Here is a 13,907-nt window from a genome sequence, read left to right on the forward strand (position 1 = left end):
GCAAGAGTATAATATTGCCTTACAATGTATGCCTCCAGTGATCTCCTGGCATCCATAATTGTGGCAAACAGTGGTGCCTGGGGAATAATTACTTTCGCTAGTCAGAGTGTATGACTGAGGAGTTGGAGAAGAGCTCTGACAAAGGAACTGCTGCTACTTCAAAGATTTGGATCTTGCTGTTTAGTCAGATCAGGAGTAAAGTAGAACAGTTTAATGGAAAAACAAGATGTTCAACAAAGTAACAAGCGTTAAGGAAGCAGCCTCTTCTTTTTTAAACCAGTCACTTGGCGTAGGTGTTCTGCCGTTGAGGTGATGGAACTGTTCATGGAGGTCCTGGTCTCTGAGAAACTTCAGTTGGTTTCAGAATGGAGCTCTTGAACTTATGGAATAGTTTCACAAAGAATATAGCACCTATTTGACTAGTCAGCAGCTTCCAACAACAGCTTCCAAGGAATATCAGGGTCTTTGTATATGGAGCTGTGTATTGGAGATCTCCTCTTAGGCTTTTTGTGGTGTTTATCATTAGTGAATGCTTTTGAGCAGTGGTTAGCTGATGAAAAGGACAATGTAGTTTTGACCATCCCCTACTGTAAGGGAGCAGTACAAATTTTTCTGTCACATGCCCCCACTTACAGCTCTTAGGGGCCATAATGGGGGAGGAACAGGTTTTTTCTGTTACAAAGAGCATTTATGTTATGCAGTAGATGAAAACTTGTGGCAAAGCAGTGGCTGCTGAATGGCATTGTGACATATAGCTGGCCAGATAGGTCTTCTGTGAAAGCCGTTTGCCAGCTCAGGGCCAAAACGCTTGAGTTTGCTGGACTCTCACATAAATCCTGTTCTTAATTAAATCAGCCATTGTTGGGTCAGAGATCCCTTTTTAATCCAAAAACACCTGGGAAATTAATACACAATCACCATGTTGTTTGCTTTAGCTGACACCACTCCCCCCCATTTCTAACTGAAATCCAGAACTAGGGAAAAGTTAGTGTCTCATTTGCTCTGGTGCTCCGCTAATACAAACATCATATACCATAGACATGCATCGCCATTTTCTCATCCCCATTAGAGATACCAACCTTCTAGCGCCCCCTTTTCCAGACATGAGGGAGTGATTTCTGCTCATCCGCACCCCTCCCAATCTGTGCAGAAAGGATGGGGGAAAAGGAGTGTGGTCAGTTTGTGGTGATGCTGGGTGTGGGAGCATGGGGAATGGAAGATGCTGGAGTCCACATCATTGACAGTAATACTACCCAGTTTCTGTTATCAAAAATATTACTGGTAATTTGCAAGTCAGAAGGAACCCAGCTTGAATTTCATTTACTAGATAGAGTTTTCCGGGTGAAAGGAACTCAGAAAACCAAACTCTTTGCTTGTTAACTGGATAGACTTCATGTAGTGGTGTTTGACCACAAATACGCAACTGCATTTGTCTTTCAGAATAAAGCTGTGCTTTTTTGGTAACTTTCTCCTTTACTATTTTAGTGTACTAGGTGCATAATAAAATTCTCATTGCTTTAGATATTTATGTATTGGGGCTAGTACCTCCTCTTCAGCTTTCAAATTCCTTATTTATATTGCAAGCTTATATAATCAATTTTTTTAAAAGCTTCTGTGTGTTTTCCTAAATATTTCTATGGCTTGTTTTTAGGGCGTTCCAATGAATTCGCTCAGGTTCCTCTTCGAGGGTCAGAGAATTACTGATAATCATACCCCCAAAGAGGTAAGTTTCCTTAAGAGAAGAAAGCAAGCATCAGCTTAAATGATGCACCCGAGGACAGCTGAAGAAACAGATGGGCTACTTTGTATGTTAGATGTATCCACTACACAGTGGATCAACACAGTAGCGATCCACTGGTCATCATTTATTGTGTCTACTGTAGCTATGCTATTGGCATAGCTGAAATACATCTGTGAAGGTGAGAGTAGACAAGGCCTTAGTAATTCCAGTGTTCAGCGTAACCTCCATTATCTGCTTGAAAACATTTTTTCCTAGAAGTATATATGCTCTTTTTTTTTTTTTTTTTTTAACCAGAGAGAGGTAGCACAGGTAGCTTGTTTTCTGTTTACCATCCCTACCAGGGATATACTGTAGCTCTTGCATAAATTTCTGCCTGGTGCTGAAGTAGTTATAAACACAGTCTTAGGATGTGTTATGCAGTGTCGATGTAATCATCTCTTGGTATTAAACTTACAGCTGTCTAGAATAACCTCCTTAGGGAGAGCATTAAAAATAAACTTTACAACTGATACCTAATGTTTTTGTTTCTGAAGTGAATGTCCTTTGTTTATGAGTAGATCAGCTATGGGCCCTGTAGTTGACATAGCCATTATGGCGTTTGCATGCAATTGCATGATAGTCACGGAACAGCTGCACAAGAATAAAGTTAGAGAAGTTGTCAGAGAAGACAATGATTTTAAGACCTGGAAAAGGATTTGGACTTCCCAGAAAATATTGCTAGCTCAGAACCAGATATATCGCAAAGATGAAAGAAGTGATTTATAAAGTTGGGGAGAGGACTGAAGTTATTGGTATTGGCTAATAAGGCAATGACAGAGGATTATTTTTCCACCACTTTGTCATTTTTAGGAAGTGTGGATGGGAAGAGTTAAAAACCTTGAACACCCTTGCTTGTCCAGGAGCTGCTGTGCATTCAAAACATCTGATTTTATAATAATTTTGTGTGTTTTTTGTTTTGTTTCTTTTCCTGTTCTCACAGCTGGGGATGGAGGAGGAAGATGTGATTGAAGTTTATCAGGAACAGACGGGGGGTCACTCGACAGTTTAGATCCTTCTGTTTTTTTTCTTTTCCTTTCCCCTTAATCCTTTTTATTTTTAAACAGTAGTTCTTTTGTAATGTGGCATACAACACTGAACTGAAACTGGCACCCATCTCTGGGAATTTATTTTCAAACATCTGGTATCTTGAATTCTCGTGCTCATTATACGCTATCGTTTCTGTTTTCATTGTGCTGAACTCTTGTGATCCAGCTGCAGCCCTCTTCCCTTTTCCCATCCCTTTTAGATTACATATACCCACGTGCATTTGTATGTTCGCTAGGCGTGCATTTCAGGCACGAAGGTTGTAAGATCTGCCAGGTAGGCAGATGTTCCTAATGACTTCCAAATCAGCCCTGAAGTTTTGATGTGTGACTGTTTCACTCCTGGACTATAACTTTCAGGGGGGAGATGAAGTTTGTCAGAGAACTAAACAATGGAGAAGTTGTGTGTTCATAATTCAGATGTTTCCTTAAATTGTGCTGGTGGCCCTGGAAAGAAGACTTCCCAGTTGGAAATGGGAAAAGATTGATGTCATCTGTACCTGACTCCAGAGATGGCTTCAGAGAAGACATAAAATTGAAAACCCTGTTGATTCTTAAAATTTTGCAGAAGAGCCCAGAAAAGTTCTAACTTTCATATAGCAACTAATACACAGATATTCATGCAAGAATGTTCACAGCAGACAACTGGTAGTATTCTGATACTTTGTACCTTTTGGTCTGGGACATGGGTTTTGAATGGACATTGTGTCTGTACCAGCTTCATTAAAATAAACAAGAAAAAACAATTTTATAAACATTAATAATTTGCATTTTCTTTTCGAATATTTGGAGATGAAAGAGCAAGAGATCAGCTGGAAAACAATACACAGGATAATGCCTACTAGTAAATAGTGGTCAAAGCCAGTAAATATTACACTCTTAAAAATACTTTGTAAACTAGAATTCTGTCCCTGATCACTCCAAGTATTGAATACTCATTTTATAGTCTTGTGCATTCCTTTGTTTTGAAGCTATTAACTCTATTTGTTGGATGAAGAAGATGTATTCTTTGTAGCTTCATTTTGTTTTCTGAAACTAGAGTTTAGACTGAAACCTGTAACTTGGAAGGGAAAGTTGAAAGAAAATGAGGTTTAAAAAACAAAACAAAAAGTTAATGTTTTTCCTCTAGATCACTGCCTCACATATACTCAAGATCAGCAGTACCCTAAAGTAATCACCATCTGATGCGTGAATGGGATCCTTTCTAAAATGAATTGGGGGCTCATTGCAATTCCTCACCAGGTATTGACATCTCAAGTGGTGCTGCCATTGTGGGATTGCTGCTTGGACAGTCTCGGCAATGCTATCACAGAATGAATGGTCACACTTAGTTGCACTTGAATGGCTCTTAGGGCTCAGATAGGAGGTGAATGGTCAGGATAGTGTGGAAAAGTGCATTGCTCTGCCTCTGCTTTATGTGACAGGCAAATAAATAGTGCCCAAGTTTGTAGGTTTTTACATCAAGAGCTTTTCATGAAAACTAAGTTCACATTAAAACATACTTTTGCACAATGGCATATTTGTGTTTCAGAAATGGCAGATGGGTTTGAGGGTTTTTCATGGCTCTCACTATAAAGTTATAAACGTATTTCTTTGTTAGTGGCTTGCCTAGTTTCCCATCAAGTAATACACTACTTTTACATTCTTAGCTGCACTAAACAATCTTCTTTGTAAACCAAAATTTTAATCTTCAAAAGTCAGAGAATGTAGAGTTTTTAAAGTATTATGTTTGACCAAATGATTCCTAGGAGAAGAATTAACCTCCAAATAGAAGGGAAGAAAGAAATGATCAGTTAAAAGATGGTGGAGCAAAATACTGTTTCCTTGAGGTGTTCCCTATTGGCTTTCTAGAACACCAAATAGAGCTGTCTTAGATGCTCAGATATTGCTGTAACCTCTTCAATTTCCTAATAAATGCAGCCTCAGAATGTCCCAGTGGGGCAGGAAATTACCACTATTTCTCCTTTACAGATGAGGAGCTGAGGAACAGAGACACTAACTTGCTCTGAGTGCAAGTCTGTAATACAGTTGGGAGTTGAATCCAGATCTCTTGACTTCCAGGTTAGCATCCTAACTGCAAAGCCCTTCCTCCCTCCCTCCTGGATTAACTTCTTGAGGAGGGACTACCTAGAACTCTGATACTATTAGAGAGGCTTAGATGGAGAGTTGGGTGCACATGGCCATGAAGCTGAAATGGTGAGTTCTGTTCTGTAATAGACTTCCCCCTTCAAGATTTCACACTGGCAGTTTGCTTGTCATTCATCTGCATGCAGAGAGTGGCTTTGAGCAACTGCGTTTTATCCAGATTGGTTGTGGACAATTAAATAATCTACTGTTCAAAGTCCTCTGCCATTGTGGCCTTCAGTGGATCTGTAATGTTGGGAAGATTTAGGGGAGTGTTCCTAGTTTTCCCCTGCTGTGTCCTTCCCTCCTCCCAAGACCATAATTGTAGCAACTGAACCCAGACTTCATGCAGGAACACAGTTGCACTGTCTCTTTAGTCTGTGTTTCTTTTTTTTTTTAAATATCTGGCAAAGTTATAAATTAAAGCTCCCGGTTTCCTTTGTGCTAAACAATCTGTTATACCTTGTGTTTAGCTGTGACACTGTTTCACAGAGCTCTCTGTAAGCTCAAATGTTCATCCCTTGCACCAACAGAAGTTGGATCCAATAAAAGATAATTACTTCAACCACCTTGTGTCTCCTATGTAATCACAAGCAGGTATCTGTGTTGTGGTTTTAATGTTACTTTCCATGGTCTCTTGCTCCCTAGAAGGAGTTAAGTGATGTGGAAGGAACATTTCTGTCTGAAAAGAGAGTTGTAGCATAAGCTCTTAGGAGAGCTCTATCTAGATGTCTTGTAGTCAGAAAGATAGGTGGGCTTTTGTGTGTACATGTTCGGGAGTATGACAGTGAAAAGAAATCACTCAAATCCTGTCCTTCCTCTCAATCACTGTATTGATGTTATCAAAACAAAAAAGCAGTCAAGTAGTTTTGTTTTGATAGTATATAGATGAGCACGGCTTTCTCTCTGTTACTACTTAACATGTATTGATATTGAATACCAGGCACAAAATATAACACTTCTTTCCTTAAAAACCTGTAACACAAATTGCATCTATGTAAAATAAGAGTAAGTCTTTTAATATACAGATATAATGAAATAACTTGCAGGTGGATACAGTCTTCATTAAGTTGAAAGAAGAAACAAAGCCATCCTCATTGAATCTGTTCCACAAAAGAATGTGGTTGTTTTTTTCTGTCTCTCTCATTTCCTGTTTACTACGGTAGCAGATAAAATCTCAACCCTGAGGTTGGGCCTGTTACTGTAAATGCTGTACATACAAATGTCTGCTCAAAAGTTTATTGTGCAGAATATTTAAAATCAACAAGTGTATTATAGTTTGACTTCACAGGAGATGACAAATACATAAGTTTCTGTAGGCTCAAGACATTTGTTAGAGGCAAGTAACTTGCTCTGTATAAATTTTACTGTTATCTCTCTTATGCTTGCTCATCTTTCGGGTAACATTTAGCATGAATTTTCTATTTTTCAACTCTGTCACTGCTCTAAGGGAAAGCTACTTTTGTATATGAAATATTTTAAGTATCTGCTGTGTGAGTCCAGCAAGTGCAAACTCTGAAATTCTAGTGTGCAACTAGACATGCTTAGGAAGGATCAGGTTTAGGTAAACTAAAAAAAGGGTTCTACATACATGAAGACACCATTCAGTAACATTTTTACAGGAAAGCTCAAGTGGTAGGAATCAATTTATGTAGCTTTTAGCACTAGTAGTTAGTGCTCATTTAATTCAAATGAAGTCCAGTTCCAGTTTAGCAAGAGCATAGCATACTACATATTGACACCTGTTACAATGTGCTGTTTGGTTTCCACGTGTAAATTCAACTTTTGTAGTATGTAACAAACTATAGAAGAAACAAGAGTAATGAAGAATAAGAATTGTTTTCTTTGTGATAGCAGTTTTTATCCGATTTTTTTTTTTTTTGGCTTCTTGGGATTGCATAGTGCTAATAAACAAAATCTACAATTCTGTTTACATTAGAGTTTTGTTGACAAAACTCGCAGAAGGTCCACACTAAAAATGCATTCTGTAGACAGTAAAGAGATGGAACGCAGCACTTTCGTTGACAGCCTTCTGCCTCTTCCCCATGAGGCAGAATGCCTTTCTCAACAGACTCTATCAACAAAACCACTGTGTGGACACTCTGTGGACAGACAGGGCTTCCAGGTCATCAGGCAGCCCTGTCTGCTGTGCATGCAGTTGGCCATTCTATAGAGAGAGCATCTGAGCAATCCGGCCACTCTGTCGACAGAGTGGATTGCTTTTTCGATCCACTTTGTTGCAAGTTTTGTTGGAAAATATCTTCTGACAGTAACTTCTGTTGACAGATCGCTCTAGTGTAGACATAGCCTCACTGCTTGTGGGCCTAATGAGCACTGATAAGTCATTTAGCCTGAGGAGCCTTTTGCAAGTCAGAGAGGTCCTCATACTCTAAAAGATTGTGTAATTACTACTCTTCTACAGAATAGTCCTGGAAATTGCAGAGAGACTAAAGAGCTAATTCATCCTGTTAATTAGTATTGACTGGTTGACTACAATGTCTGCTTCCTTTCTATTGTATAGGATGAACATATAAAGTGTACATACCCTCTGGCAAAGAGGATTTCTTTTGGAGAGAGAAATTCCTCAACAAGAAGCGATAGGGAAGCCTTAGGCCATGTTTTATAGTTTGCAGTGGGTAAGATGACGTAAAGAGAGCTCCTTCTTGGAATCAGTGAGTTGGAAGAGTCCACTGCAATAATCACTGTCCCCTCAATATCCTAGAATTTACTTGTTTGGTTTTGGTGTCTCCAGACCTAGCTTTTGGGTCAAGTGAAAATAAGAATAAACCCATGGTCGTGAAATTTTCTGTATGTGTTCCAGTCCACTGGCTTCCACCAGCAGCTCCTTCTGGAATCGCAGGTGTTGCTCCAGAGCTTCTCTTTGCCTGTGAACAAACAGTGCTAATTAAAGTAGTTAGAGATAAATGAAAGGAAGGCAACTGGTGTTCCTTGTGTCATTAGGAGTGGGCTAGGTTACAAGTTTGCAATGTAATTGCTGGTGTAACTTTTTTTAAATTAAATTTAGCGACACTACAGTTTTTCAGCTCCATTGGGAAGCTTGGGTGCTCTGCATTTTTTTTTGTAGTGTACATTAGCTAGTAGCTTTGTCCCCTGAACATTGCTAGATTCTTGGATCCTGGTTCTAGCACTGTTTGGGGGCGTACGTTCTGAAAACAGGGTTGTCTTGTCTACACAACAATCATGTTGTGATTTGGAGTTAAAACCAAGTGTTAAAATTTGAGGCTCAATAGAAATTCTAGTTAGGCTGTGTCTACATGAGCCAAAAACTTCGAAATGGCCATGCAAATGGCCCATCTGCTCATAGGAATAAGGGGACTTCGAAGTAGCTGGGGTCCTTTTGAAAAGGAGCCCCGTCTGGACGAGCCGCGCAGCAGTGAGCTGCATCAATTTCGAAGTGCCGCAGCTGCCCGCATGCTAATGAGGCGCTGAATATGTATTTCAGCGCTTCATTAGTAAACTTCGAAATGGCCATTTGCATGGCCATTTCAAAGTTTTTGGCTAGTGTGGACATAGCCTTAGTGTGAAACACTGAAGGTAAAGCTTTCACTGAAATAATTCCAGCCCTAGTAATGTTTTGGATTAGGTTGGCTCTAAGTGACTGTGTTACTAGTCAGCAGGAATAATTTCCTTTTCTGAGTAGGGCTGCTTACCTGGCTAGAAGTTGCACTTGTGTCTTTGCTTCCTCCAAAGGTAATCTAGCTGCCTCTTCTGCTTTCTTCCTCTTTTCAGCAGCTTCACATACTGCCCTTTCCTGCTCCTCCAGTTTCTTTCTTTCATACTCCAGGCGTTGTTCTTCTGCTATTTCTGCTAGTCGTTGTCGTTCTGCCTCTAGCCACGTTTCCCTTTCTTTCTGTCTCTGTTTTTCTGCCTCTAGGGTAGAGATGATCAGATAATTAATAGCCGCCACCCCTTCTTATTTAGGAAATAGTTATTTAACTGTTTTATAAAATACTGCAAATGCAATATCAACACCAAGTATTTAAAAAACAGAGGCCCCAAAAATTGAAATTTAAAAGAAAAAAATTAATTAACCTGTCTTCTCATTCAGCACTTTTTCAAGTTCTTTGTCTACAACCATTTGTACTAGAAGTTTACTCATATTTTTAAGGCACACTGAGATTCACATGTAGTTAGATGGCTCCAGCGACTGGAGCTTTGAGGACAAACACCAAATACTGAGTCTTAAAATCACAAGGTGTGCCAATACTGATGTCAAAGCCATGTTAGATAATTCAGCACTGTCTGACTTTGCACCTTCATGCCCGCCAAGCTGCAGAGAACCATTTCAATAAAACTTTTCTTGTTAGGTGATCATAGTTCGTTTTTTTCCCCCTTAGAGCTGTAAACTAGCTGTAGTTAATGCCTACAATTAACTGAAAGCAAATTAACGCTATTTTAATGTACAGGTGGGCAGGGTGGGTGGCAGTGAAAAGGCTGATGCCCCAGCCCACATTTCTGTGGTTACCATAAGGGCTGCCGTAACCCCAGCTTGACGGGTCCCAGAGGCCTGAGGGGGTTAATGCCCTTTGCCAAGCAGAAGCCTATAATCCCCTGCTGTGCTCTGAGGGGCTGAAACCTCCAGCCGTGCTCCTATATTTTGAAAATACAGGAAACCTCTCAAAATTTGAATAAATGGTATTCTAATATTTTAACACTGCACTGAATCAGTTTTAACTTTTTAAATCTCCCTCTTAATTTTTTGAGGACTTGACAGCTCAAGTTTTTCATTCTCTGCTCTTGCCTGAACTGGCATCAAACCCAACTTCTGTCTTTCCACTGGGCCTTTCTTCCATACATTTCACTGCATTTCAAAGTTTGACATTTTAGAAGTCTCAAAACTCCTGGAAGTAGTGAAGTATTATTTCCCTCCCCTCTGCACTTTGAGGTTAAGGGGGCAAATCACATGCAAAGCTGGGAATAGAACCCAGAAACTAACTACTCCTCTCTATAGGGCTAATATCAAGCAAACAGGCTGGAGTGCAACACAGTTGATTTTGTTTAACAAGACATGATATTTCCACAAAAAACTTCACTATCAGCTGAATTTCGCTGTAACCAGAGAAAAAGACATATATGGCACCCGTGGCTGGTGGTCTGTCTTCCACCTTCCCCCCCACAGAGGATACTAGCAGCTAAATAAGTGCTTCACTTTCAGCAATAGCAGTTGCAGCTAAAGCAGAAGGTGAGGATTCCTTTGTGTCTCACCCACCCACACAGTAATGGTAGCTTCTTTCTGGTCAGAATGGAGTTGGTAAAAGTGTTCTTAGAATGAAATACTCCTATAGGAATCAGAACAATGGACCCCATCACTGTTGGCATGAAAGTCAGTGCACTGGTACAGTTTGTGATTTTCACTCTGTTATGAATAGGTTCTCCTGCACTATGATCAAAGAGAATTACTTTGAGAAAGCCCTCTACTGCCTCATTAGATTCTAGACTAACTACAGTAAATTTGTGTATGTTCTTTATTAGAACTATAGAGAAATTTAAATGAAGGTGCTCCTATCTAGATACTTACATAAATAGCCCTCACCAAAGTAGGACCTGGGTGTCTCACAGACATTGACAGAATAAATCAATGTCCTCTGAAGAAAGGGAGTATTATTGTCACCCTTGTACAGATAATGAGATATGAAGACTTGCATAAGGAGTTCCTGAGTCCCAGACCAGTGCCTTCAACAGAAAAAACACTCAGGTGAGTTACCCGCCTATGTTTTAGCCCTTCTTTAGAACACCTGCACGTTCTTGTTCCTCCTGCTGTCTTTTCTTCTGCAGCTCCAGGAGTTTTCTGCGATATTCCTCTTGTTGCTGTCTGACACGTTCTTGTGCTGCTTTCTCGTGTTGTTGTTTCCTTGCTGCCTCTTCCTCCTGGCGCTGGTGCTCTTCTTCTAGCTCCTGTTTTTGTAGACTAAAACATAAATTAATTGACAGAGCACCAAGGGCCTGCTGAGTTCTCTTTATAGGTCATAAGAAGAGCAGGTTCCTGGTCCAAAAATCTACAAAGATAGGGACGGGTTAAGGGATGAGTTAAAACATAACAGAGTTGCTGATTAGTAATGTGTCTTATTGGTACCATAACTTTTCTTTTAAATATTTTCTACTGTCTAATTTAATTGTCCTTTTAGGGGTGGATGAGGGTTTTATGCCTCCTAGGAGAAGTGGGTTTTAAAGAAGAGCATGAGGAAGACAGCACTTGCTTTGGTAACAACTGAGATTTCCTGTTTAGGTTTACTTCATTTGATGGTGCTTATTCCTCTCCGTCGGCTGACCCTTTCCATGTGAGAGCTGTGCCCCAATGAAGGCTGTTTTATAGCTGAGAGCTGTAGGTTACCTGTCCTTCCCTTCCACTTGGTATTGTGCCTCCTGCCTTCATTCCTGAGCTATACGGGACATAGTTTGCATGATATTTATTACACATATGAAACAGCAGTAAAACATGTAGGGTAAGTATGTTCCCTCTCCAGTAAGTGGAATAACCCAGAGTTCTCACAGTCCTCCCCCATCTATAGCTTCAGATTCATAGATGGTGGTGGTGGGGAATTATTTCCCTTCTATCAACTGTTTCAAAGATGAGAGTAACTGCAGGCTTTGGCCATTCCAAAATGCCACCATAGCAGTCTCTCTACTGCCATCTATTTTATTTAAGTATATGTCTACACAGGGATAAAAGACCTGTGGCAGGCCAAGGTCAGTTGACTCAGACTGGTGTTGCTTGAGCTGTGGGCTCACTGTGTAGACATTTTGGGCTGGAGCCTGAACTCTGGGCCCCTGTCCCTATTCAGGGCACCCGCCCAAGTCTGAATATTTACTCAGCAACTTTTCTGTCCTAGAGCCTGAGCCCTCCAGCCCTAGTCAGTTGACCTGAGCCAGCTGTGGGGTTTTATCCCTGTGTAGACATACCCTAAAAGACCTAGATGCTGTCTCTGTCCTGCTGGGAAAACCTGGAAAGAAGTTCTGGGAGATATTCCATTAGCGATAAGTGATAAAGCAAACAGGGAGAAATGAATGAAATGGCGTTTTACTAAACATCACAGAGAAGTCAGTATCACATGCTGAGGCTTATGTTTCTGCACCTTTAGTGACACACAAATATATGCCCCTCCTGAAATGTAATCCTCTTTCTCATTTTATGAAGAGCTAGCAATAAATAACTTTGACTTACATGGAACCAGAGACTGCTACGCACTTGGCCTAAGAAAAGTTGAATTTGTATTAGGAAGTCAAATAGATATGTCCTCGGTACAGGTAGTCAGATGCTACAAAGATGGGTGTTTGTAATAAGAACTTGAAGAATAGTGTTGTTTTTCTAAGGATGACTGGGTCTGGATCACATTATTTCAGTGTCCCCTTTTTCTGTCTGGCAATTTATCCCCTGTATGACCGGGGAGCCACTAGATTACTCCTTCAGTCCATCCTTTCCTGTTCCTTGATCGGTTGGATCCCCACAGGAATGTCCTTATCCAGAGCTGGCAGTTCTTTAGCTGATCTGATGTGATTCATCGTTTGCATCCTATGACAATCAGTTGCCTCCACTGGTCTCCTCATTTGCAGCAATCTGATTTTGTGCCCGATTCATGTTAATATTCGTGTGTGAGGAGTATTAAAGCTAGAGCCACACTACTGCGGCAGATCAACCCGCTCAGGGTCAATCTGCCAGGGTTTCGTTTCGCGCATGCAGGAAATTAGGCTTTCAGGGGTCAGTGTCGACCCTGGAACTCGTGAGAGGCAAGGAATAAGGAAAGTTGATGGGAGAAACGCTCCCGTTGACCTTCCTCTGTATAGGCAGACATCAAAGTCAACTGCCGATAAGTCAATTTTAGCTATGCAATTGGTGCATATAAATTGTGTTTCAGCAGTCAACTTCTATGTCTAGTGTAGATATAGCCTAAGTAGAGATCTGATGCTGTGGAAACAGTCTTATACAGTAGTCTCTGCTGTTTTTACTGTTGACTTCACCTTCCAGCTGCTCAGTGGCTATGTGAGGGAAGTGGTGTATCATTAAATGACCTTGGTCAAATAAATTCCTTGAATTTTTGATGGGTAAAGGCAGGGGGGAGGGTTTGGCATGTATGATGATTGGAATGCCATATTTTGCAAATCACTTCTCCTTCTCCCATAATTCAAGCTCCCCGCCTCTCAGAGGTTGGACTGTAACAATAAGTGTCTAGAGTTCCTAATGTGGAAGCACAGGTGAGCTTCAGCCAGGCACACTCCTGCTTCTTCCAGCTGTGTGCCAAAGCTAAATTCTTGTCTTCAAAATCCAAGACTTCAGGCCATGCTCTGTAGTTTGTGATGGTACCCCTGTCCCCACCCTAGAAACCGCTGCCAGAGAGGTTAGCCTGTCTTTTGGGAGCCTCCTGAGGTAAGCACCACCCTTCCAGTCCTCTCCTGCAACCCCAGCCCCCCGACCTCCTCCCAGGGCTGTCCAGAGAGGGGTGGCAGGGCCTGTGGCAACACACCCCCAGGGCATTGCAGGCCCTGCTCCACTTGTGCTCCGGCCCTGCCCTCCTGCCTTACCCCTTTTCCCAGGCAATGGGCCATGGGGTTACCTGGAGCTGAGGGCTGGGTGCAGTGGAGGCAGCAGGGTTCTCCTCCCTCCCCACCATACCCTCCATGTGGGCGGCAGGAGTGGCAGCCTGCTCTGCCATGCTGTGATGCAGCCTCCCTCCTGGACCACAGCACCTCACTTATCCGCAGCAGCAGAAAGCAGAACCCTCTTTCTGGTTCCTGCTTCCTGCAGCGAAGTGAGGCGCAGCAAGCCCAGAGGGTGGCATGGCATGGCGCAGCAGGGCAGAGCACTTGCTGCCTCTGCCATGCTTGGCCCTTGGCCCCAAGTTACTCCTCCCAACCCCCTGTCCATAGGACACTGGGAGTGGTTGCTTTCCAAGGCCTGCATCCTGCACCCCCTCCTATACTCCAACACCTTCCCATGACCGGCA

At 41.6% G+C, this 13,907-nt stretch overlaps 2 protein-coding genes across 3 annotated transcripts in view; one reads left to right on the forward strand and one right to left on the reverse strand.

Annotated features, from left to right (window-relative positions):
• SUMO1 (small ubiquitin like modifier 1) overlaps window positions 1-3,587 on the forward strand; it is a 33,321-nt gene extending 29,734 nt beyond the window's left edge. For both annotated transcript variants that reach the window (XM_075001704.1, XM_075001705.1), the window contains exons 4-5: window positions 1,652-1,723; window positions 2,721-3,587. In XM_075001704.1, the coding sequence (XP_074857805.1) occupies window positions 1,652-1,723; window positions 2,721-2,789 (141 nt within the window). In that variant the 3' untranslated portion in view covers window positions 2,790-3,587. The remainder of the gene's footprint in view (window positions 1-1,651; window positions 1,724-2,720) is intronic.
• Window positions 3,588-5,962: 2,375 nt separating this feature from the next.
• KIAA2012 (KIAA2012 ortholog) overlaps window positions 5,963-13,907 on the reverse strand; it is a 97,231-nt gene continuing 89,286 nt past the window's right edge. Inside the window, exons 23-25 of the mRNA XM_075001416.1 lie at window positions 10,704-10,876; window positions 8,619-8,838; window positions 5,963-7,832 (exon numbers count right to left, since the gene is read on the reverse strand). Coding sequence (XP_074857517.1) covers window positions 7,673-7,832; window positions 8,619-8,838; window positions 10,704-10,876 — 553 coding nt within the window. The 3' untranslated portion in view covers window positions 5,963-7,672. The remainder of the gene's footprint in view (window positions 7,833-8,618; window positions 8,839-10,703; window positions 10,877-13,907) is intronic.

This window comes from Carettochelys insculpta, chromosome 8 (genome assembly GCF_033958435.1).
Source record: "Carettochelys insculpta isolate YL-2023 chromosome 8, ASM3395843v1, whole genome shotgun sequence".
In the NCBI taxonomy this organism is placed as follows: Eukaryota; Metazoa; Chordata; order Testudines; family Carettochelyidae; genus Carettochelys; species Carettochelys insculpta.